We start from the raw sequence: 26,993 nt of genomic DNA, 5'->3' as shown, positions 1-26,993 counted from the left end.
TTTTAAATACCAAGTTTTCACTATCTAAGTTAAATTATTTTTTTTAGAAATTTTTATTTTGTGTAATCTGTTTAAAACCGTATTATTTTTTTAACTTTTTTTTTTTGTTCTTATAAATATACCTACAGAATTTTTTCTTTATCTTTGCAAAAAAACTGCAAAGGTCTACGATACTTTTGCAGCTTTTGTATATGTGTATATTACTTAAATCTAAATTTAAAAAAAGGCATAATACTTGAATTAGGGTTCGGATTCAATCCATCTGCAAGGGAAACTCTTAATTAGATTTTATCTGAGAACCTATACTATTATACTTTCACCTGAAGTCACTAACATCCAATAGGTATCGGTCGCTGAAATAATAAAAAAAAACATTTATAATTTATGTACTAACCAATCAACTACGATACTGATGATTAATACTAAAACTTGTTATCCGTCTTTGGTTTTAATGAAATACGTTAGATTGAAATTTCAAAAACTACCCACGACAAAAAGAAAAATTACCCTTTTTAAAAAAGGTTGATAATACTTGTTTTAACGCCGAGCGGTAAGGTACCGGTTATATTTATTCAAGTATAATTAAACTATACCAACATGTGTTATATTGACACGAGACACCTTATCGACTTTCGTTCAGTTAAAAAACGTATGGTTTACAATTTATAGTGTAGAGAATTTAAAATTAACAGTACTGAAAAAACACCATCATTTAAGCTAAATTGAAGAACGAGTCACTAATATAAAATCAATATTTGAACAACACCGAAACTGTCCTTGTTGTCGTTTCTTACTTTAATAAGACGGAAAAAAAATTGAAGCGTTTTTCAAAATTCGGTTGATTTGGTAAAATTTTATACATATATGTGTAAACAAAAATTGTTTTATAATGCTGACAAAAATATAATTACAATTCTCTTGTCCTTCTTTACATAAAACTATATCGTCTGTCTCCAAAATGCCTAAGAAAAAGGCATAGATTAAGTAGGTACACATGCATAATAATATAATCCATACATATTTGTGATGTAAATATTTTTTTTTGGTTATAATTTTCACAATACTATTAAATTACCAAATCGATCCGTCTACATTTTCAGCAGTAATCTAAATAGCTAATATTGAAATATAAATTTAAAAATTACAAGTTTAAAAACTGCTCTAATAAATATTAAAAAATAAAAACATTTTTAAATTTTTATCATCACAACAAATCTGTAGCTACCACCCTCTTTTTTTAAAAAACCCCACAAAAAAAAAATAATTTATCCTTTTTTGAAAAAAGAACATCAGATTATGGACATGTCTTAAGGCCTTGATCGCTTTGGTTCACTAATTTATTTATAACTGACCTATTGTTATCTACATTGAATTACTTATCGACCTCTAAGACCGTTACTATGTCACTCGTTTGTATTAAAATATTTGGTTTTCCCCTTAACATTTTTTTTATTAAATTTTTTTTACTGACCCCTAAACATATTTTTAAATTAAATAGTAAATAAAAATGTATTTTAAGTCATTAATTTTGGTAAATAAATTGTTTGTTAGTTCAATAATAACTGTCCAGGTATGCTGACTGCTCAATTGATTGTTTGGTAATCTAAAAGAAGTTGTATAATGTGATCCTATAAATGAACCTATATAAGGATGAATTTATTCAATATTTCATTTAGTTCAGTTTATAACAATTAATTGCCCCATGGCTTATATTCATGCATTACATGTTGACAAATTTACATTTCTTAAGTCTAAAATATACATTTGGAACATTGTAAATCAGCAACAACATTTAATATCATTTTTCTTAACTGCACGTAGGTACAGTTGTAGCAGTTCATATTATAATAATTAGGTATGTATAGGAATAGGTTGCTACATTTTATTTTCTATTGACACAACTTTCCTTTATTACAATTTACATTTTTAAAAAAATAAAATTAACAAATACCAATAATAGTAATTAACCATTAGTAACACTGGGGTTTTAAAAATAATTTTACAATCATTAAAAAAAAATATAATCACATGACAATATAAACTACACAGAATTTTTCCCAAAAGTTACCATAGTTTTCAGTTATATACAAAAAAATGTACTAAAAATAAATAAAGATTTAATTATAAATTATTACACACAATATTTTTGTTATAATATAATTTAAATAATATCTATATAGTCGTGTGTTTGAGGACACTTTCGTTGCAATCTAACTTAATAAAGGGTAATTTAGTGCTCATTATTTTATTGTATTTTACACACATCGTACTGAACATATTATGCGAAAAATTAAAACTAATTGAGCACTAAAACGATATTGAGAATTTTAGGGCTTCTCAAAATTTCATTACGAATTTTTTTTTAAACGTTTCATATTAAATATACATTTAAAACAATAATCTACAGTCAATTCAATTGACTGAAAATAACATTTAATATTCAATTTGAAAATGCTATTTTAAAGGAAAGCTTTGGAGGGTATATGACAAGAAGCCTTGTGTACAAACGGGTTAAACGGTTAACCGTTATCAGTTGGCACGAGGATAAAAATAATATTACTGTCTACCTTCCTCCCTTTATTGCCATCTCTCAAATTATTTTTAAACGCCAATCATTGATGATGTATTTTTTTTTCCAAAACAGGCTAATGGTTATTGCCATTACTGCGGTTGCAGTATAAACGCGGTAATTACATTCATCCCACACCATTGTCCCGTTTAAATTGAACTAATAAAATATGAATTCGAGATTTGAAATGTTTCACTCCAAATAATTGCCCTTTAAAATTTAATTTTCAGTGCAAACGTTAAAAATTATTTTAGTCAGTAATTATAATAAATCAACATTTTATACGAAACGATTTCGGTCGGAATAATTAATGAAAAATGCATAATATACATATATTATTAACGGTTAGGCTTACAATATTTACAGCCGTAAAATTGTACCAAAAAGCGCGTGGATGAAATTTCTCGTGGCTAAGTACCTAATAGGTTTTTATTTATCTTACTATTTTGGATCACTCGAAATCTATAACCGAATCTATATGTTTATTACACCTTTTTACAAAGATTATGTCCCAAGAATACAAAAAAAATAAAAATAATAAAACCACGAGAAATATAATTTGCTCACTTTTATATATGAAATGAAAAACACTAAAAATGTTAACCGCCATTAAAAACAAAATTACCTACAATAGTAAAATATAATACCAACGCAAATTTGAGCTAAATTTATGACTTTTTCAGCTTAGTAAAATTATATTTTCTAGAAAAATAATATTAAACTATAATGTTTCACTAGTGAATACTACTTTTTAATAAATTAAAAAGTTCAAATAAAACTCAATCGCCAAATGGTTTACCTATCAAAAGGCGTGTACACTATTATTATTTACAGTATAAGTTACAGTACACTTTTATTCGTAACAGCGTATAATATGTTCATACTTGTGTTTTGTCTACAAATTATTTCACACAATAATATAGTTAAGGACTTAGTATCAATAGAAAAAATAAAACAATGGAACTTTTCAACCATACAATACTTGAGTGGACCATTCATACTGGCGATCTCCAACGAAATTATACAGTTCTACACAATTTAACAATTACTTTCAGTAGGAATCCCCTGATACAAAAACATACACACAATAAATTAAAACATAATTTTTATTAATTAAAAATAACTAAAATATAGACTATTGTGGTGGACTAGGGTAATAATTAAATAAAACACTTTTAAACCTTAAAGGGGTAAGATGAGAGTAAAACAAAAGTGACTGAAACGAGAACGTCTTGGGCAATCTCAATACATCTAATGTGAGAGGCCAGATATAATTAGGAATGGTTATAAAGAAGTAGGGTTAAGTCAGGTTGGAGTTTTGGGGAGAAGAAATGTGAGAAACAGGTGTCTCTTCCTGGTTAGTATAAAATTTAAACGAAAAACAAGATAGGTTAGGTTATTCTTGAAATGTTTGTATAGTATGGCTTAAGTTCATGAACTTGAAATGAGTTAGATGAGGTTTCAGTAAAAATATTAGATAAGATCGAGAGAGACACAAAGTGAGAGTAACAAAAGGAATACAACACTCGTCTGGCCTTATATATTTGGAATGAAAAAGACCTTCTAACAAAATGTTTTAAGGAAACCCATAATTCGAAATTTAAAAATACTTATACATTATTACTGTAAAGGTAATATAAAGTAAAGGAATTTTCAACATGGAGTTTAATGTAAGAGTGAACAAATTTTTGGAGTGTTTCGTCATAAACTATAATAATAATTTTCCTAATTAAATTATTAGATCCCTTTCTGAGATGTTTTTAAATGAACCCCATCGGCTTGTTTATGTTAAATTAAAATCCAATGACTTTACTTGGTACTCAGATTTTAATAAACAAGTAATAATTGGTCGAAATTTCAAGATAAACATCAAACATGGCATACCAACGCACACAAGTACATTTTATTTTGTTTGGGTATCCTAGTAACTTGGTTGAGTGTAAATGAAATACTTGTAATAATTGAAAACTGTGTATTTCACGAGAATATACTTGTTGCAGTATCTTTGGAGATTCACCCAAGCCATTATTAAATTTTTATATTGTTAAAAATAACAGCCGCCGAACTCTTCGAATACTTTGATCAAATAGTTTTTCTTTTCAAATTTTTTTATTCGTCACTCGCATTATTTTATTTCCAGAGAACGATATTTGAACGTGCCGACAAGAAGAAGGTTCAGGACTAATTAGAACCACGAATGAATGGACAGGTGTTTGCCAATAAACAGTGAAGCGTGGAAGAACACTGTAGGATTAGGTTGACCAATGTTCGAAAATGGCCAATGTTCGATTTGGGGAAACACAATGAAATTGAATATTGCAATAATTTGTCAGATAATATACATATTTAGCATATTTCTACTTTACATTGAGAAGTATTGTTGTAACAGTGGTTGACCTCATTTGGTTGTAGTAATTTTGTTTTAAGCCATATTTTTACAGTAGTTATAGAAGACTATTTTATTTTTCTAAAATCGAAATAACGAAATAATATTTTATTTCGAGCTTATAAAACAGTTTTTTTTTTCCAACTAACAAATTTAGTTAACAACAAATAACGCAATTTAATAGAATGAAATTATTTTTTCTGCGCCCACGACTAGTGGTGTAAACGTTCCAAGATATGTTCCTTTCGGTTAACTACCAGACGTTTGATTCTTTTGGAATGCGACTTAAACGTTTATTTATTTTGAAACACGTTCCAGGAAACGTTTGAGGAATCCGTTTTTTCTCGACACCGAAAATCTCAGAGTCGAGCAGAAACCGAAAAAAAATACACCAAAAGTGCTCTCACCTGCGTTGTTGTGTAATTGATCGTACGTCTTAAGATGTATATAATTGTGTCGCGTCTAAACGTGTGGAATGTTTCGGCGGTGTTTCTGCGACAGTAATAATAATAATAGTAATAGTAATAACAAATATTGTCGTTTATATGCCGTTGACGGGGTCGTGCACCCCGCACGTGAGCACCGTTGTGGTGGTGTTGTACTCGGGCTGCCTCTTGAACGTGCTCATGAGAACGTTGGACGACGAACGTTCGTGTACCATCATGCGTTCCTTGGGCCGGGTGCCGTTTTTCCGGCGCATGTACCCGTTCTTGGACTCGACGACCGTGCCCGGCGACTTGACCAGCCACCAGAACAGCTGCCGGTCGAAGTGCTTGCGGAACGTGCCGCTGACCAGGTACAAGGCGATGGGGTTGATGCACGAGTTGCTGAAGCACAGGCAAAAGCCGACAATGCGGAGCACGTGCCAGAATGTGTTGTACTCGTCTTCCACCCGGGGGTTGTTGTAGAACCACAGCATGAACACGTGATGGGGCAGGAAGCAAACGGCGAACACCATGACGAACGCCAACACGGTCTTGGCCACTTTCTTCCGGGCTCGCACCTGCCGCAGTTGTCCCTGTAACACGCCCAAAGACGAACGGTGTTAAATGATAATACATTATGTTAAGAGTGTATTTAATAATATTTGGTGAAACCGGCTGGTGTATTAACATTGAAAATTTCCCCTGACCCAGGTGGCAGCCATTTTGTGTACCGATTTCATGGAAAGTAAAACGCTACGTTACTTTTCCATGGCATATATTATGAAAATGTTAGGTTAGGTGATGATAACACGATAGGCGTATTTATTACTAGATAGCCGACGTCAATTTTTCACAGAAGCTTGGCGGCCATTGCAGTGTGCTCAATGTTTATACTGTGTTAGCAATAATTCATTGTGGTAATGATATATAAGGTTTACTTAGTATAAGGTATATTGCTATACTAATTTTCGGTGTTGGTCGTTATCATATTTCTTATCATCTAAATCACACCAAAAACGTTTGTTTTTAAATACCACACCTCCATCACACCCTACCCATACACTTGACCCAGACACTACACTAATTAGTGTAAACTTTTTTTTTCAAAACGAACAAAGCTATAATGTAAACATTGACCACACTGAAATGTCTCCAAAAAGACAAATTACAAAATTGCAATAATTATTTTCCGAGGAAATGAGCGAGCAACGTTAAATTGACCACCCTATTTATTATATTCTATCATAAAAAAAATTATTTTTTTGTTTTTTGGAAAATTCAAAGACATGCACCAAGTCCCTTTTAGTATTAATCGATTCCAGTATTTTCTTATACTCAGGTGCGCAATCTGTATGGTGTTTATTTAATAACGGGTGTCCCGTTTAACCTAAGACTCAATTAACCTAATTTCACAGTGTCGCCTATACAATTATTTGTTATTTACCTTCTTGGTATTTTCCAGAGCGCTATCAACTTTTATAAATTAAACGAATAAATTTAAATTTAATTTTAAAAAAATCAGTAAATGTAATCGAAAATAATCCTATGTTTGATCAACTTGTTGAATCGTTTCATGAAAAACAGTAAACGTTAAAAAAAAATGTATTTAGTTTTATTTTTATTTAATTTCGCGTTTAGTATAATCATAAAATAGATAACACTTATATATTTTTTTAAACCATGTGTTTTAATTGTTAGTTTTGTACATCCGCTACATGGATTTTTTATTTTTGTAAGTTCAATCGATATTAGAAAACACTAAGCAATAAGCGCAGTTGTTTGTTTTCGAAATCCTGTTTTATAGGTCTTAATTAAAATCGTTGTGTTCACATAATATTATGTTTATCACAAACAAATGAATTATACTTTGATGAAAACTCGGAGTGCTCACAAGCCGGAACAATCGAATTTGATAAACGTCAACAATGATGTTGGTACAACAAAACGCAAGAGGCAAAGACTGTGTGTCAGATTTAATACATTTGAATCCGACAAATCTGCTAAATAATTATACAATAAAATCTAACAGACTCGACTTTTGAGCGTAAGCACCCTACCACTAGAGTAAATACAATTATTATCACATCAGCTAAAGATAATTTTCTTGATTGAAACAAAAATCTACATCACATTAAACATGTGGTAACCATTGGTACATTAAGTAAATGTGATGAAAACGAGCAAAACGGCAGTGAAAATAGCGTTTATGGGAAGACACTCAGCAGTACCTCCTGATTTAAATCAGTTAAATTAATGTAAAAAAAAAAAATCAACAAAACTTGCATTTCTAGATGGCATTTGAGATTTTTCCACGTTAATAGATTTGAGAAAAATTTCTTGAATTAAATTTGAGTTGTATATATTATGCAGCTGGATAAATTTTGATTAAGACATTTTTCATGAGTTTACCTTATTGTGGAACTTTTCTTATACAACTGACGTTTGCTTGATGTTCAATAAAATTGATTTTTACATGTTTAGTTTGCCTGAAACGGAATCCGAGATCTAAATAAAATTAATGTGTTATTGTGGACAATATTCGTCTTTAGTTTTGTTCAACATGTTTTCTAAAAATGTAAATACAAGTTAAAATCTTGAAATTTTTGAAAAAATATTCACCCGAAAAATCAAGTAAGTGTATGTTTTTTGGAAACTCCTATTTATCAAGTTTTCGGTTTTTAAGCAAAGGATATATAAAAACAATACCTCGACAAGAAATACAACAAGAGCCTATGTTATTTATTTCTTACAAATCACAAAGACTTGTGACAGTTAATTACGCTAATTACGATTTACCTGAAATCCAATTAAAAACTTAAAAAGTAATGTTGCTTTACAAATAAACGGTCTTCAATTAAAGATACGAATTAAATACAATTGTAGTTATGTTTTCTTTTAGATATAATATTTTTGAACATAACTCTTTTATTTTTTATTCTAATATTTACTTTGTAAAAGTTCTAACGACAATTAGTATGCTCAGACAATGCAAAAATGTTTATGACAGATTTTATTTAGACATAACCATACCTAACCTATTCCGAATTCTAGTGTGGGGCTAAACACCTAAAATTTTGCTAAAATTCTGTAGTCAAATAAGGTTAAACAGCTAAGTTTTCAATTAAAAAATTATACCGTTCGAATAATATTTATGATAAGTGGTGTATTCGTATAAATTGTTTCTGTTCACATTGGTCAACTGTGTTTTTTGGTAGTTATATTCACAATTTAATGCTGCCTATTATTCCTGCTCATGAATGTGATAACTTTTTCATGAATTGAAATTTTAAAATGTTTTATAATTAATTGCCGGATGTATCCATCTCTGAAGTTGATTTTACGCCGAAGACATCCGAAAACGATCCAATTGACATTAATAAAATATTAATTCGGTAAATAAACTCTGAACAAGGTCAGAGTAAATCATGTCAAACATTAGTATACCTAAAAAGTAACTTGTGTGTGCGAGGGTTCAAAGGTCCATTTATAGTTGGGAACTAACCGCGATTTTCCCGTTGGGACAGTACGTGCTCGTCATCAGTTTTCCTACCACAACTTAACGACAAACTACACTTACAACTGTGCGGTGTTTGCACTTGTTACTTTAATATCACAAATAACACAACCGAATGACTGAAATGTAATATAATCGAAAAATTATGCCTTTTAAAAATCCCAAAGAATATAAGCTTTGTTAAGATAATATAATATTTTGATACTGTACTTTTATTAAATAAAAATATTAATAATTAGTAAATTGTATTTTTTTTTTTATTCGTCAATTATACAATAATTGTATTTTATGTTATTCTTATCACCTTATCTCTTATCAGCTTACAATCCCTTATCAAACATTGTTGGTATCACTACAATATTCCTCATCAGTTGTTTTCCACTTATATCTTCTTATTCTAAATTTTTTTTTTTTTTTGAGGTAATTCGATTTTTGGATGTGTTTGTTAGAAAGTTGCCATTTCAAAAACAAATTATAATATATTAATATTAAATAACTATGCAAGTCTGATAATTTTACGCGGAGTCATTCTTTTTCTAATATTGTTTACTACCAAAATGGTTAAAACTAAAATAAAACGTACACCTACAAAAATATATCTTAAAGTTAATATAATAACATGAACATGACTTGAAATGATTGAAATTTATTTAAAAAAAAAAAAAATGATGTACCTCTTATTTTCTATATTTTGTTCCTTTGTAAATAAAACCACACGACTGGGACCCTTTTATAAATAAAATAATGTGTTTGGCAATAACATTTGCTTTTCAATTTACCATTTTAAACGCCAAGTCTCCCTAACAAGTGTACCCTAAAAACAGCCATTGTGAATAAAATAGTTCATAATTTTGTTATGACGACGTTGATAATATAATAATAGAAATTAATTGTAACGAAAAAATATTACAATGATCCAAACGGCTTTATATTTTCTAAAAACAAATACTAAAAGCAAATGAAATAAGTAGTAACAATGCGGAAAAGAACCTATTGAAAATTCACCGGATAAAATATGAAAGGCTAGCGAGACAGACAAAAGGCATAATATTATAGTTATTATATAAAAAAAATATATTATAGCACCCGACTAACATAATGTCGTATTGCTATGTATATTGAAAATTGATGTACATAAATTGTTATTATTATAAATAATAATATGCTTGCTAAGGGAATAGTTGATATTATTTATAGTTTTTGGAGGTTCGATTTATGATTTGTATCAAAATGTTTACCTTAGGACTACACTAACAATTTTGTGTAATCTGAGTCATGCTCGCAGTTTTTGAGTCCTAGGTCATCAAAATATTATTATTTGTCCCGTTCCAATATGACCTCTCTAACTGTTACATAATTGTTTATTTGCAAAAGCACAAAATAAATAAGAAGAAAATAAAAACATTAAACAATTTTTATTGATAGCATTTTCGTGTCAACATGGTAAAGTTGTATCGTTTATTAAACCAACCTAACCTGATTTAACTTATTTAACTAAGCAATTAAGTTGTCATATGTCTTCAGCTTTAATCATTTTGTCTAGTCGTTGGCACTTAATTTTGATTTATAATAAGCTAAAACTTAAAGTAAATAACGTCACTACTCATATCGTTTAACATCGAAATACATTTACTAGTAACATTCCTTTTTAATGCAACTGTAATGTATTAAAATTACATTTTAATTAAACAATTTTTTGAAGTTATTCAACCTTTTTTCAAAGAGTTATCGAGTATCCTACATTTTTGTTGAAGTAGGTTATATTACCTGTATACTTAATGAGTTCAATCATAAAAAGGAAATCATCACAAATAATCGGTCCGATGGTTAAATAAATAATGGTTCAGACACGAAGTTAAGACTAGTTAAAACAAATTAGTCTTATTAGAGACTTATCTAGAGTCTCTCAAATATTTAATCGATATAATAATTAATGTTTTGTTTAAGATCACTGGCACACATTACTTCAGTAAGATCAAAATATGTCCAGATGCGCCTCCTTATAACTCCTATTCACCTCTTATTATAATTAAGTGTTTTTAGAATATGTTCGGTGTGAAATGTTCAGTTAAGATCGGGAGCGGGTGGTTGTCATAAAACATACTCACGATTCGTTTCTTCTTGAAGAACTATTAAATAGTTATTTATACTTGATACAATATTTGGAAATGAATGTGTCTTATGACTGGGAGTCATTCAAAAATATGAGTCACGCGTCTGGATGCAAACCTAACCTATTCACACCTTCCCCATAGTGATAAGAAACAGCTTATAAAAGGTAAGTGATAACAGAATAGTGATAAGATACATCTGATAATGGCTTCTGATAAGAGATGAGTGACAAATGGATGGAAGGATAGGAGATTATAGATAGAAGAAGGAGGGAAGGGAAATGAACATAAACTTATAATTGACGTGACAGGGCGCGGTTCATCTGTTATATCCATCTTATACTTAGGTACCATAAGACATATGGCGTATGATCGAATGTTTTTCCCAGCTGTGACTTAAATAGAGAATAGAAGTCACAAACAATAAGTACCTTATGGCTGACTTGGACTTCGCCAGGCATGTTTTTCGTGCTTTGGATCAGATGTCTGGCCATCATGACGTAAAAGCAAGTGATGACGAACAGAGGCACGGCGTAGTAGACCAGGAACTTAACGAGCACCACCGTCTGCGGGTATATAGTCCCGAATTCCTCGGGATACGGATAGCAAGCTTCGAACAAGGTGACGTTGTTTTCCTGGAACGACCTGACGTAGGAGAACATGGCGGCCGGCAGGGCGCACACTATGGCCAGGCACCATATTGTAAGCGCTATGATGACGGTGAATCTGGTCGCTCTCCGCCCTCCGACGGACGAGTGAAGCTTTCGCATTGGATCCACAATGGCGAAAAATCTATCTGCGCTCAGAGCTGTCAACGTGAACACCGACACGCCGATGGATATGTCCTTGGTGGCTTCGGACACTTTGCAGATGATTTGACCGAACGGCCACGACGGCACCTGTAAACACAAAAAAAAACAATACATCTCAATGCTTCGATCGGTATAGCCACATAACCTGGGTAGAAATCCGAGTGTGGTAAGCCTTTACTAGTCACTTTTTATCAATTTTTTAAATGCTCTGGTCAGATTGACCCGACCTACCACGTTTTGGTTGTACAGTTCATTTCATTAATTTTGGTAATCGCAAATATTGGTGCTTTTTCAGCAGCTGATAAAAGCTGTTATCGTTAGACATTGACTTAGGACTATATTTTGGAGTTGACCTGTCATGTTAAAAAAAATATAGGAGACTCATGTTAAACAACTAATAGTTAGCTTTCAATTAAACTTGCACGAATAAATTCCTTTTTTTAAAGGTACTAGAATTTGAAATGAATTATTTTTTTCATAAAACAATATCCCAACACCGCCAAAATGGTCACACAACAATAAGTCTTCTTCAAATCCTTCATCCCCTCGTCATACAATCCATCCCGAATGGTTGAATTTCCATCTACTCTATTTACTACCCGCTCATCACTATAATGGATTCTCTAAATCTTTCTAAGCACCACTCATTACTAAACTAGTATACACTAATTATTTTTAACCAATGTAAAAAAAAATATCTATTGGTAATTGATTTGCACACGGATAGATGGCGTTGTGTAACAAATATACAATACTATTGCTCGCATTACGCTGTAGGAATTGCCTAGAAATATTCCGTTATTCCTATACCATTTCTATCCATCTCGTCCGACCGCATTTGCCACATTTTACCCACCACAAAGTACGTTGTTACTACAACATGGGCAGAACACAAAGATATAACGAATTGCATAATTACCGTGTAAACAATAGACGTAAAGGGAACACAGCTGACGATGACCAACAAATCGCCCAAAGCTAAACTGAGTATGTAAATGTTCGGCACGTTGATCATGTTTTTGTGTTTGAAGAAAATCATCACCAGCGATCCATTGCCGACGGTGCCGATGATGAAGATCAGAGCGAACAATATGGGCACGATATAGGTTTCCGGCCTCTCGACATAAGACGTGTAATCGTAAGTGTTGTTAGTGGGCATTGTGCTGTTGGCCGTGTCGTTGACGACATCTTGGATCATTTTTCTTCTAACCCGGCCTCTGCTAACAAGTGGAGAACATCTGAAACAAACCAATCATTTATAACGTACATACGTGGGTTACCAATATTGCAATATTATTTTCTTATATATTTTAAAAAATAGTCATATTCTACTTGACCAATTATTGTTATTGGGAGCTATTGAATTATACAAATTTTGGAAGCCAATTCAACAATCGAGGTGAGTTGATCTAAAATTTGGAACCAATTTAATGATCGCAGGGGAGGTGAGGGGAAAGAATAATGATGGAATAAGAAAGGATATATTTGGGATGCAGAGGGGAGTAATGTTAAAACCAAACCCTTGATTTAATGCTTTCGATCTTTGTGACTAATTTTAACTGTTTATATGTGTACACAATCGAAGCTGTGTAGACATCAAGATAAATGGGTTGGATTATAGTTTATAGTTTTTTATCAAAGGACTAATTTGTTAGATAGTAGTCTAACTGGAGGGCGGTTAAATAACACATGTAACATAAATAATGCGTTTGATCAAATGGTTGACTTTATTTTTGATATCATCTAATTGAATGTCAATTAATTATTTGTTTCGCAAGGAAATTACTTAAAAACGATACTGCTGTGCTTTCTCTGCTATGTAGCTGCTAACATTCATCCAGTTGACGTATTTCACAATTTTGTTTTTGTAGTTATAGCAGAAATTGACCAATTTAGATTTAAATCCGTTCTTGGAATTATATAGTACAAGTATCGTTTTTAATTTATATTTTTCATTTGCTTGATTTATTTAGAAGAGAAATCATTATTTGAAATATCCAAATTTGTGCACAATTTTTGTAATATTTTGGTATTTTTCTGTTATTTTATTTTTTACAATGGAAAAACAATTAAAGTATATTACATTTGTTGTTCGTTTTTTAAATTTTAAGAATAAAACTTTTAGATTTTTTAATAAAATATATTTTGTAAAACGTTCTTGTTAATTTGTATGATTTATAGCTATAACAAGTTGATTTCAGTAAAAGGAATTTTTATTAGAATTTTTTTACACGCTTTGGTCATATATCGACAAGAAATCGAGGAAGAAATTTTAAGACACATTTAAGTCATTTTATATCATTTATAACATTCGAAAGTAATCTTTATAACTATTTTCGGATCATCAATTACCAAGTCTTATCAACCGTGGCACAGGATTATAAACGCAATTGAAAGATGGTATAGTAAACTGAATAGAACTATTTTAAAACTTTCCCAAACATTTTTTTTCCTCTAAAAGAAGCAGTGTATGACGATGTGACGCAATCCGTTTAACTGCAACGAACTCACGTTTGTAAGGGGAAAAGATACATCTAATTAAAAGTATACTACTTCAATAATTTATTCTTAAAATACTAGAATTTATTTACACTGCAAATATTTAACTTTAGTTGGAATTAACATGTAACAAAAATGTACACATTGGACTTGAGAAAGGAAAAATGTGATGAAGATGAAATTTAATAACGTTCAGTTGTGTGAATTAAATCATTAACGGTTTTATTACAACAATTGCTTTTTAATTTGTCAACCTACAGAATACTTTTAAAACCATAATTTTAATAGTACGCCATAAAATTCTAAAAATACTTCAAGTAAAAACTCATTTTACCTTCAGACTAATTTACAAATGGAAGACAAAGCGCAGAATATTAACATAAAGAAATTCTATTAATTTCCAAAGGACTCGCTGGAAGTTATAAACAGTTTTACGGTTTCTGTAAAATTAAAACAATATATTAAAGTGATTGTCCGGTTTTAGGTTGCAATGAATACTGTAAATTAACACGCATTCATAATAAGGAAATTATAATTAGAAAAATAATAATATTGGTCTGAAAATATATTATAATTTAAGACGGAAGAACAACTTTCTTAGAAAATATAATTAAAAGGGAATTATTAAATCCAGATATTAATTTATAATCTCGAAAAGTATGTACGAATGCTCTTTTAGGTTAATCTGGGACAAAACGAGAACGAACCGTTGTGGATGTTTGTTGAAAAGGGATTAAACAGATTATGAGCTGCTATTAAGACGTCGTTATGACCGATGGGAAAAAGGCAGTAAACTTGGATATAAGTGTTTAGCAGTGATGATGATTGGGATACGCGCAGATTGGTAGAAAGCCATTCTCCGGATTCGGTTGAATAAAAAAAATAGGTACTTTCAGTGTTCGAAGCAACTAAGCTACCCGCGAACGGCCAGACTTGGAGTGCATTAAGAGGTGAACATAACATGTTATTTCGATGGGCGACCAATGCCTGATAAATTGGAAACGCACTAAGATATTGTAATTGCGATTCATTAGAGTATTTGACTGACATTGTACATAAATTCAAATGGTTTCCCATGACTGCTGACAGTCGGCCAAGTAAAATTCTAAGCTACAAGTAGTGTCAGCCAAAAGTCCGCCGATAAATTCATAGGAAGTAGCAGTAAATATAATTGCACCTCGAGGTTAGTTGGGGGAGTGTAGTGAATGCACATAGCCAGACGCAAAGCCCTTTTGATTGCGCTTGGATATGAAATTAACGAAAAAAAAAAAAAAAATCCAGCATACTTTTATAGTAAAACGGAGCGGAGAAAATTGCAGAAAAAAAAACTGCCGGTTACTTTGACCTTATAATAACGTCATTGAAAATTAAAGCGGAATAACAGTTGTCAAGTCACGTCTCAGCAAAGGTACGCGGTCAGTTTGATCATCCTAAAAATGTGACATAAGAGTTGATGAACCCAGAAGAGTTTAAGATAAAGCACAAATTTAAATTGCCATTTTTAGGGTAATTCCTGGTAAAATTGTTTTCCAAATTATTTAGGAGAGTTTTTACAGTAACCCAATACAATTTTAAGTAGGGGAAAGGTGGGTGTAATATATTTGTTTGTGAATTCCACAAAAAAAAAATACCTTGAAGGTAAGACATTAGACGATGAATATATCTTATAACCAGCTGATTTATCAATAATCGTTTAACAGTTATCTAGGTACTATCTATTTCTCCTTGTCGCCATTCCATTTCCCCCCTCTCTCCTATCCTGTTCTTCCCTACCACTTCCCGAATTTTGCCTTGCCGTCTACTTCAAATATACTTTGGTAAAAAAAAGTGTTTGACATTGTCCTCTAAACGTTTAGGAATTTAATAACGAAAAAAATTGTCCCCACATCTCCACTCCAGGTAAAACAATTTTAGGGACATTATAATACTATAGGTTTATCGCCTAAGGAAAGGAAACAGAATTATTACTTACATTCCTGTACTTGTTCATCTATTAAATGTTCAATACAACATTGATAGATTATTATTTTAATACCATTTGGCGATTACTGCAAATGATTAATGACCAACTAATATTGGAAATTATTGGCTTAGGACAATTTTCACTTAATCATTTCCACCCGAATTGCTTCCCGAATCTAAAAAGATGGACTATTGTTTTACTCAAAACCGCCTCGATAAGATTATAAGGACAAACCCACGATATAGACAGCTTAGAAATGATATATTAATATTACTAATTACATCAACAATACCAAACGAATATATTGAAATATCTTAGAAAACAAAAATAGTACCGTTCTTCATAGTTTCACGTCGAAATTAAAATAAATGAACTTAAAAAGGTAAATCAATTACAACATAATACAAATGTAACTCTAAATACTCATACGTAATGTTTTTTTTATTAATTTGTCATTACTTAATAATTTTGATAATGATTGGTGTATTTTAATTAGATGTTCTAGTAACTAGTTTTAATTTAATCCGCCCATCGATTAATATTCAGTTAAGGCCACGATCAGCTAAATAACAATTATTACCGCTAGAAATTATTATTGTTATCGTTACAAGCCGTGTACAAATATTTCAATGTAACACTTAAGAGTTTAGTCTTTATTAGTAATTGTACAATATGTACGATACTTATTAAAAACAAAATGGACGTTTCGCGGTCAGCATTATTTCGGTTATACAGGAAACGTTTTTTTTTTTTTTTTATGTACTCGGATAACTCACGAATAATTGCCTAGCCGGGTATAAACAAAATTACATTCTTTAATTATATTATATTCTTAAAATCTAAAGAACAAGACGTGATCATATTACAGCTACAACATTCCTTGTTTAGTCGGACCAGAATTTTAATTTTTTTTTAATAATATTTCACTCGAATTTTGACGGATTTTCATGTAAGGTTTGTGTGGCTTTTGTAATAATTATTATTGTAGTCCTTAAAACTATTTCTGAAATATATTTCTATCGAAGAGTGAACGCTATAAAACAGGCCTGCTGTATTATGTGGGGTTATAACGTACATGTACCGTGGATGTATAATATGTATGCCTTTACGACGGTGATTTGGGGGCTCTAAAAATGTAAGTCAGTAAATAAATCTCATTTTTTTCATTACATGTCCTTAAATATACAACGTATTTTATAAACCTGTTATTATAAATTATACTTCATATATTACAAAGAACCTGATACTAAAATATATATATATATATATTTTAGCTTCGGTGCGGAGCTGAGAAGTTATTGTTTACCTGATACTAAAATATATATATATTTTTTTTTGGCATTGAATCGATCATAAAAAAATTCACAAACGATTTATGTATGTTTTAAACAGTTGATATTCAGCGTTGAGTAGCATATTAAGTATACACATAGGTGGTAACTTCAAATTACTAGACAAAAATGAATAAAGATACTACTTACTGCTGTTATTCTAGCTAATGAATTTTGTTTATATAAAATATTTATTTAACTGCTAATTTGTAGTTATCGAGTTGATAAAAAAGGCCAATTTAAAAACAAATTAAAAATTTGTTTTCAGGTGATCGACAGGCAGATTAAAAAGAAATCGACTGGATAAGTATAATAATTCTGTCTACACATTATTATTATTACTTAGGACGTTTTTTACTACTATTACACCCACTCGAACAGCTGTTTGAACAATATGAAAATAAAAAAAATATACATAAACTAGCTGGCAGGTGGGAAGTGTAATCTATTATAGCATTTACTATCGTGTTATTCATCGGAGGCCCAAAATGTAATACAACGTGATTTTGAAGGGTCCGCCGAAATAACCAATACAAATAAGGGACGACATATTATTACAGTATGATTTATTATATAACGATGATGTAAACGATGTGGCGCACACTGACAATCTACAACAGCTATCCGTCTGCCACGAAAAACGCATTATTTTTTATTTATTTATATGCACGTATAGCAGTTCTATACATTACACACACACACACAGCTATTCTACTAAACAGTTGGCCAATATCAACACCCAAAAGGTATTCAATCAATCTGTAATTAAGTAAATAATGATATTCTGGAAGCGGATAGATATTTTGCAATTGAGTATATTGTGCGATAAGACCCATCATTTCCGAAATGCCTACCCCTTCCTCTCCCATTAAAAAAAAAATATATATACCAAAAAGATGGAAAACGCGATGCTTTTGCTTTATTTTTTTTAGCATTTTAATAGTATTCACAGAGTTTGAGCATTATTCTATTACAATTGTTACAATTATTCTATTACAATAAATCATCCGTATTGAATAAAATAGTTCAGGACTTGAGTTCCACAGCAAATGGAAAATTAATCCAACCATTTTTTTTTTTGAAAAAATATTATTACATTTTTAATAAAAATTTACTGACTATGTACAAGTATTGTAACAAAATTACTTTTTAATATTTAAATTTAAAAAAATACAATGTATTTTATTTGGGTGTTTTATAATTTAAAAACATTTTAACACTTCTTTGTTTATTTTTCATTCGTATTTTTTTAACCAAAAATTCTTACCTTTAAAAATTAACTAAAGAAATGTAAATGAAAAAATAAAAACAAAAATCGTTTATAATGAATATCTAGTTAAAAAAAAAAATTGAAACAAACATTTTGGCGTTGATATCACATTGGAATTTTTATCCCCTTTAGATGGTTTTTTTGTAGTAGTATTTAAAGAAAAGATGTTTACTCTAAAATAATAATATTTGAATTTATTCTATTATTTAGATAACTTGGTCAGTTTGTCTGCTTAAATACATTTTTGTGGTTTTTTTTTTGCAGGATATATTTGCACTAGATCTTTGATCTTTGGACATTCTTATATAGACATTCTTAAGTTTTTTTTGTGTGGCCACATTCAATCGCACGAAAAACTAATGAACAACATTCAGTTTTTTTTTCAGTTATTTATAAAGATCCCGTACTTGGTAGGACTTACAACGTGGACAATGTAAGTACTGACACAACAGAACAGTGTTTTTTTTTTGGCATATTATGCTGTACAAAAAATAGACAAACATCTAAGGATTGGGACGAACTTGAAAGTATACCGGATAAGTAACAACCCGACCTATATAATATTTTATTACGGTAAATATATTGCACAGCTTGGGTCAAGAGGATCTGTCAGATTTGTATACAAAATGTATGTAGATTTGTCAAATCCCCCTTGACTGACGTTGTATTGTTGTTTTGATGTTATGAATTTTCATAGTAGGTCTACCGTCGTCCAAGAAGTTTATTGTCTCTCAGAAAAGGGAGACACATTTTATTTTATTTTTTTTTATTGAAAATGTTTAAAACATAATGTTATATTGGGTTTCCGTTCAATACGGTGTACTGTGTTAACGGTCGATGATGGTAGAAAAAAATAAGCAGTGACAATAGTAGATTAGTTTGGGTTTGACTCTAAAACACATCACTTTTTCAAAATCAAAAACCTACACTATTACTTTCGGTCAGAGTGGGGCGTTTTGCGGATGACATACTATTGCACTGAAAAAATCCAGTTTGAATAATTGGAATTTGATACATTATTTGAATTATTATTTGTTCGAACGAACCGCATTAATAATATTATTCAAATGAAAATATGGAGCGTTATCAAAATTTTATACTACAGTGAATAATAATAAAAATAAAAAAAGGTTTCTACAAAATTATTTATTATTTTAGATATAAAAATTACATTTAATATTTAGTAAAAAAAAAAACACTTTTATTATCTTAAGAGCTGTTTTAAAGGGTAACTCTTAAAAGCCAAACAGCAACATGTATAGTTTAAGTGCCTTCCTATTAAGACCGTAATGGTGTACCTAATAAAAATAATGAAATCAGTTTTAAATGAAGACTTTAGGCTGTAACAATTTAAAGTTAAGGCAAGGATGCATACAAACAACATCACAGAGAGAGTATCCCTTATTTGGTCAATTATTATTTTCATTATATCATTCTGTTTTTCCTATTAGCTGCTATTTGACGTTTTAAAGTCACTCCTCAATATTACACTTTAAAATAATCTTTTTAATTTGAGTATTTTATACAACTTTTCATCGTTAAAATATATAAAGAGGATTTCATTGGACATTTCTTTTTTATCTAAAACAAATATTTTTTAGACAAAATTTCTTTACCGTGAAATTTAAACTACAATTAGTATTATATTCCACTAGTATATTGTTAGTTTATCCAAATACAATAATATTTATTTTGTGAGGCGTTTTTTTTTAATGAAACCTAACTAATTAAAAAAAAGTTTTCAACTTTGTAAAATATTAATATATAAAATTGTGGAGTGTTTATTTGAAAAGTTGTATATGTATTTTTTTTCCATGTAGTTTCGATTGAGCCACTTTATTTTTTATTTTCCCCCTCGAATTGGTATTTAAATTAATTATACATATTATGTATATAATATGAATGACTGTGGTGGCATTTGCATTAATTTCGTAAGTACATTATTAACAAAATGAAGTGTTATTGTTGTAAATAAATTATTGGCAAACGAAAATAACTTATTATAAAAAATACATTAATCAAAATAATCATTTTACTTGTACCACGGGTGAAAAAATAAAACGCCCTATAAGTAAGAAACAATGTTCTATTATGTGGTTTGACTATAACGTTATCCTTTTCAGATTGTGCCCTTCAAATTTGAAAATTAATTATTTTATACAGAATGGATGTCTCACGCTGTTCCAGCAACCTAACCAAAATAATTACTAATTAGTATTTATTATTAGGATACATTAGCAACGTCCATACAATAGAAATACCTAGAAATATTTTCCGAAATATCTATGCCCAAAATAATAATAACAACTTAAAAATTTGAATAAAAAAAAAAAATTACAAATTTACTAATCGCATACTTGGTTTGCTTTGAACAAACCTAAACAGGATTTAGGCAAAACTAAATTCACAATTTAACAACTACATTGAATGAAGTATTACTTGAAATAAGAAAGCTATTATTTTGTTGGAATAAACTAAGAATAACATTGGGTATTCGAATAGTTTCAAATTTTGCAATCAAACACTAATTTAGTTGTATAATTATTATTGCCAACTCTGACAGCTAAAACTACTTTTATTAAAGCTTTGATAATGTTTTTGAATTTTTGTTCGGTTCCGGTAAGACTTGTTTGGTGTTCTAGTACTTAGTTGCGCACTTAGACGTGTCAAGAAAATAAAAATCCAAAATCCGTTGAACCTGCGATTCGGAATAAATCCGACTTATATAATATAGAACTCCTTGTGGTTCAACGAGGGTCAAACAAGGTCGACCGAAGAAAATCGTAAATACATTTTTTATTTGATTGAAATGTAGGCACCTTAAGTTGCATTCTAAGTATAAATAGCTCTTGATATGACACAGATGGTTAGAAATCAGTGACAAATGGGGGGGAGGGAAAGAAAATGAAAATGAATACATATTTGAAGTGACATGGCGTGGTTTAGCTGTTATATTAAATTTCCTTCTTATATAGTCTTACCATAAGATTAATGATATAATGTTTTTCCTTCTAGGAAATTTGTTTTACCACTTTGTAGCTTAAAAATAGAATTAAAAAAAAACAAAATTGCACTCTTAATATGTATTTCTACAGTTCTTTTACAAAAGGTTTTCTGCGGTTGTTCCACACCAAGACTTTGTATAAAAGAGTTTGAAACGAAACGGAATATATTACTAAGAAAAATCACTGAAATTCCAAAAACCACAATAATCTCATACTCCCATTCCAATCAAACACCGAAGTCGGCCAAGTATGCAAAAACGAAGTTTTAAGAGAAAAAACAAAACTTTTACAAATATCTTCGCTGTAGAATTTTTCATACAGAAATGACTTTTAAAAAAAAAATATTTTAACTTTATTCCATTTGAAATATGTATAACGATTTATTGTACTTGTAACAATATCTTTTCATGATTCTCATAGTAGAGAATCATATTAATAACACATTAATATATTATTATACTTAAAGTATTTTCCGCCAAACCACCTTTTTTTGTGTGATTAGTAAAAAAACGCCAAATTTGTCTCGGTTTTACAGCAAAGTTAATTTGAATACGTTAATATTGTAATTCGCAATACTGTTAAGTATAAAAGTTAATACTGTTAAGAATCTCTTCACATAATTGTAATGGGACCTTCCTAAGTAGTCGAAATTTTGTCTCGCTTTTTGGTCTATAATAAACCAAAATGGCTTTTACTCATTAAAAAATTATTTAAATAAAAAATAATACCTTGAAGCTTATGCAAATTAACCGGTAAATTAATTGGCATCGTCGAAATGTATTAAAACCTTTTTTTTCTCTCAAATAGCACCTATACAAAACTCCTTCTAAACATGCAATCCTCTTAACACAATATTTATTGACACCTTACACCTCGAGCCGCAGGCGTGGTTCGGTTTAAGTAGGTGTTTCAGTCTTGATTAAAAAAAACATATATATACCTACACATTGGAATGTCGAAAATTATTCGTCTCTTCGATTTGATTTTTATTAGCTTTACACATTATTTTATCAAATTTAATTTTTGACCGGTCCAAAACCAGTCCGGTCGACAACGTTTGTGTGTTTTCGAGACACATTAGAAAAATACAAATATCAATATTTATTTCGTGAAAATTACTCAGAAAAAACTCCAATTAAGTACAAAACAAACGCGTTGGATAGTAATCGCTTTTGGTTGAAAAAAACATAAAATATAATTAATTTTTACACACACTGGGCAAAACTGGAAGCTGTCAACTGATGTGGGTAAAAATTAAAAATTGAAAAAAAAACAATTAAATTCGATGGCATATCTAATTACCTACTTCCATTAGTGTACACCACTGTGTTTGTTGACAGCTGTTTGGACCAATAAAAGAAACTCAACACGTTGTAAACGATATGCGATTCGGACAAATAGGTCTGACGTTTATAATAGCTTTCTGTATTGCATTGCTCGTCGGTACAATTGAACAAGTTCACACGGTAAGCACTGCTTCCACAAAGTACCACCGCGTTAAGAGTGGCCAAAAGTATATTTTCTCAAATTATAGGTTTTGAATAGGTATGATTATAAAATATATATCGAATCGTTGCACAAATCCAAACTATACGACTTAATGATGGAACTTTTCTTTTCACATACGTCTTAGGGTACTTGTAAAATGGCTCAATAATATATTTGTTTCGGTGAACATTCGTTAGATAGGCAATAGAAAATATTTACAAATTACTGTAGGAAGTAATATGAATATCTTGATTTGAAAAATGTTTTGTTTATCAACTCGAAAAAGTTCCAAGTAAGACAGTTGCGTCTAACTATCAAATATACAGGGTGATCCATTATTTGGGGAAAAGCCATAATTTTCACTTAAAATATCTACAATTTTAAAGTTATCCTTTTTTTAGAACTCAAATTTAATATGTTTTATACTTATTAGAATAGTAAATACTATAAAATATAAGTTAATAGTGTCAAAATGTTGTTTGGGTAAAAGAGGCTACTAAAAATTCTAGTCTTTTTGTATATATATATATGTATTATATACCTTAGGCTTTAGTCAAAATTCCAGCTTTCGAGTCCTAAACTTAAGCTTAATAATAAAATAAGAAATATAATTCCGCCTTCTTTAAAGTTTATCTAAATTTGGATTAAATCAATATCCGCTTCGCATCGAATCTAAAATATTTTAAATTTTAATTAATGTAATGAATCTTAAAACTTAATGGACTAAAAAAAAGCTGTTTTTTTTTTTTGGGCAACTTGTGTTATTTTTTATAGAATGGTTAAATATAACTGCCGGTTTTTATATACGAGCTTCGATACAGAAACACTATATTTTTTATGATCACCGGATTACCACTAGAGTAGATTAAAGTCAAAACATAAAGAAGACGTCTTATATTTTAAAGAAAAGCATGTTAATGTTTCTCTCGATTTTTGATGCGATAGCAGCAGACGTGCTTTCCATTTTCATTTGAGTGCTTTGGCAACTTAAAAACTATTTTTATTACGTATCGCAAAGTAGAATACAAAATTCGTAATAAACACATGAACTCGGATAAGTTTTCAACAATATTTGAAACTTATTTATTATATATATATTCGAAAATGGAGAAAAACCCACAATCTCCATAGCTGTTTGAATTGCACCTTGTGAATTATCACATCATTGATAATATATCAAACAATGCTACAGTCAAGTTTATGGAGATTTTTTTAAAACAAATTCTAACACACAACAACTCGCATTATAGACGTTGGTTCTTAGCTTCGACGCGTAGCTGAGAAGGTATTATTCTTACAATAATATGTTTTTATATTTTTTTTGCGTCTTAAGATGTAAGTCAATAGATCATAAAACAAATGTCTGCCTTCAAAATGCTCATGCTAATATTTAATACCATCAGTAGATTGGCATCGAAGCCAACTTTCTTTGAAAGCGATTTTGATTCGCTATTGGTTATTAATAATTCCTGGAACACCTGTGACTTTCCCAACTGCCGTGTGTCTTGGCCCGGATTAAAATTGTAAACAATGCGTTTGCTTGCTAATTGAACAAACAAGCTGCGATTTTCTAATCCCGGTTTGAAGTTTTGAGCCACAGCGTCTCCGAGGCACAATTACCGTAATGCCGTTTGGTTCATTGGCCGAATCGATGGAAACAACGCTTGTTTGCAACGTGGGTACTCACAAGAAGAACATTGTGGCAATTATATTATAACATGATTTCTATTCTAGGAACAGCTATCACGTGAGCAAGTCAACAGTGTTCTCAGTAAAGCTGCAAAAGCTGTCAGTGAACCGCTTAAGGCAGTCATATGTGCTAGTGATAAGTCCTATAGTTAAGAAGTCTGCTTTTGAGTACAGACTGTTTTGAATCGATCGAGCACAGAAATTGTGTCTTCTCCTTTGACCCTCCCCGTGACCGACTTGGGCTTTCTACAAACTCACTTGCGGCCAATACATCAGTCCTTTGGCAGGTCCTACCTATTGACTTCCACTGCACTCGGTATTATGGCTGAAGTTGATTTCCATGTTCCCATCAGTCCGTATCGTTCCTGGTTTCCCCTTTTTTGATATTAACAGAAATACACTGAGGGGAGGACAACACAGCAAGTGTTGTTATATAAATTAAAGGTTTTGTCAACTTTACCATTATAGCAAGATGTATATTTGTTAGAAGATAATATTTTCCTAGTCAGTAATGGTTTACTGGTGTTATTACTTCTTGCTGCCTTCGAGAATGAAAACTACAAATTGGGAAATTCACTTGAGTGCGAAAACAGCATTGTTTTGTCCAGGTGGTATATTAAATAATTTTGGAATTTTATCAATAAACAATTTTGACCAAGTTAATGAAAGGTCGACAATATTTCGATTAAAAACAATCCGACAATTGTTCATTCATATTTTATAGTCATACAGTATTTAATTTATACATCTTTAATACAATTAAAAATAAGTTTTTAATCATAAAGTATAATATATTTATGTCTATTTTTTTTTACGTTGATTTATCAAGGTGTATTAAAAAACAATGATGAACCTCACACATTAGCATAATATATATATATATATATATATATATTTATTTTTTTTTGATGGGTTAAAAGTTTGTTGAAAAATGTGAACCAGCTGAACTCGTGGACCTGTTTATGTAAACTTCTTACCACATTAAGATATCACTTTATTAATTACCTCATTACTACTATCGACGAACACATTGATCATGGGGTCACGTTATCATTTCTAATTTCACGTTTTGTAAGGTTGCCCTAATGGAACGGACTCGGGGTGTATTTGCGATAAACTAGAAAACGGATGCACCGATGTTAATGAGTAGTTTGCCCAAACCGTTTAGAACTTAAGTAATAGATGGGGACCTGTCCACTCCTTTGCGTCCCACGACCACCTCTAATGCAAAGCGACACGAGTGCTGCACAGTAAATACATTTTGGACGGTTTTTTGGTTTTACAACAAACAACTTTGTGACAGCTCTCCAATTGTCAAATAATACTTTTTTTCTAAGCTTGTACTAATAGATGTACTTCCAGTACAGTCCAAACCAAGCACAGTCCGAACCAGCACACTAAGAAAGTATTATAAGTAAGTGGGTAATAATAGTAAGTATGTAGTAGTAGTAGTAAATGATCTTTACTCTGTGCTCTTTGAATTTGTTTACCTTTTCAAAGGTCAGTCCCTTTTTTTATTGTTTACATTCTGCGTGTGATCTCTTCTAGGAGGAGTCGCAGGGGTTTATTTTTGTCAAATCCCAGGAATCGTAAGTTAGTCGGATATCAGATTGTTTTGGCCATTGAAAATACACCTCGGTGGCCGAGCGCACTTCAAAATGAATTATTCAAAATTAGTTGGTACAGTGCAAGACATAATAAAACGAGTGCGTTTAAAGGCCTGGCCGATTTTATGAAGTACCTTAAGTATAAAATTACATTTTTTTTTTGTTCAACAATCTTGATATTTTTTTTTATTAACGAAATAAGATTAATTTTTCGAGTCAGCAACAGACGTGGCGGCCGTAATGCGATCCATCACAATAACTATTGAAACGTTTCAAATGCATTTTGACAAAACATTTTTCGACTCGTTGAACACTTTTTTTCAG

At 30.7% G+C, this 26,993-nt stretch overlaps 1 protein-coding gene across 3 annotated transcripts in view; it reads right to left on the bottom strand.

Annotated features, from left to right (window-relative positions):
* Nucleotides 1–1,635: 1,635 nt before the first annotated feature.
* LOC126846769 (neuropeptide CCHamide-1 receptor-like) overlaps nucleotides 1,636–26,993 on the bottom strand; it is a 75,708-nt gene continuing 50,350 nt past the window's right edge. For 2 of the 3 annotated variants that reach the window (XM_050586557.1, XM_050586556.1), the window contains exons 3-5: nucleotides 12,737–13,055; nucleotides 11,437–11,904; nucleotides 1,636–5,973 (exon numbers count right to left, since the gene is read on the bottom strand). In XM_050586557.1, coding sequence (XP_050442514.1) covers nucleotides 5,497–5,973; nucleotides 11,437–11,904; nucleotides 12,737–13,015 — 1,224 coding nt within the window. In that variant the 5' untranslated portion in view covers nucleotides 13,016–13,055 and the 3' untranslated portion in view covers nucleotides 1,636–5,496. The remainder of the gene's footprint in view (nucleotides 5,974–11,436; nucleotides 11,905–12,736; nucleotides 13,056–26,993) is intronic. The other variant, XR_007686927.1, reaches the window with a different exon arrangement.

This window comes from Adelges cooleyi, unplaced genomic scaffold (genome assembly GCF_023614345.1).
Source record: "Adelges cooleyi isolate 19-005CV unplaced genomic scaffold, UGA_ACOO_1.1 ACOO_flye_CR_arks_rails_tigmint_CR_PRNA_9, whole genome shotgun sequence".
Taxonomy (NCBI): Eukaryota; Metazoa; Arthropoda; class Insecta; order Hemiptera; family Adelgidae; genus Adelges; species Adelges cooleyi.
The sequence above is the reverse complement of the archived record's forward strand: the minus strand, read 5'-3'. Positions and strand labels throughout refer to the sequence as shown.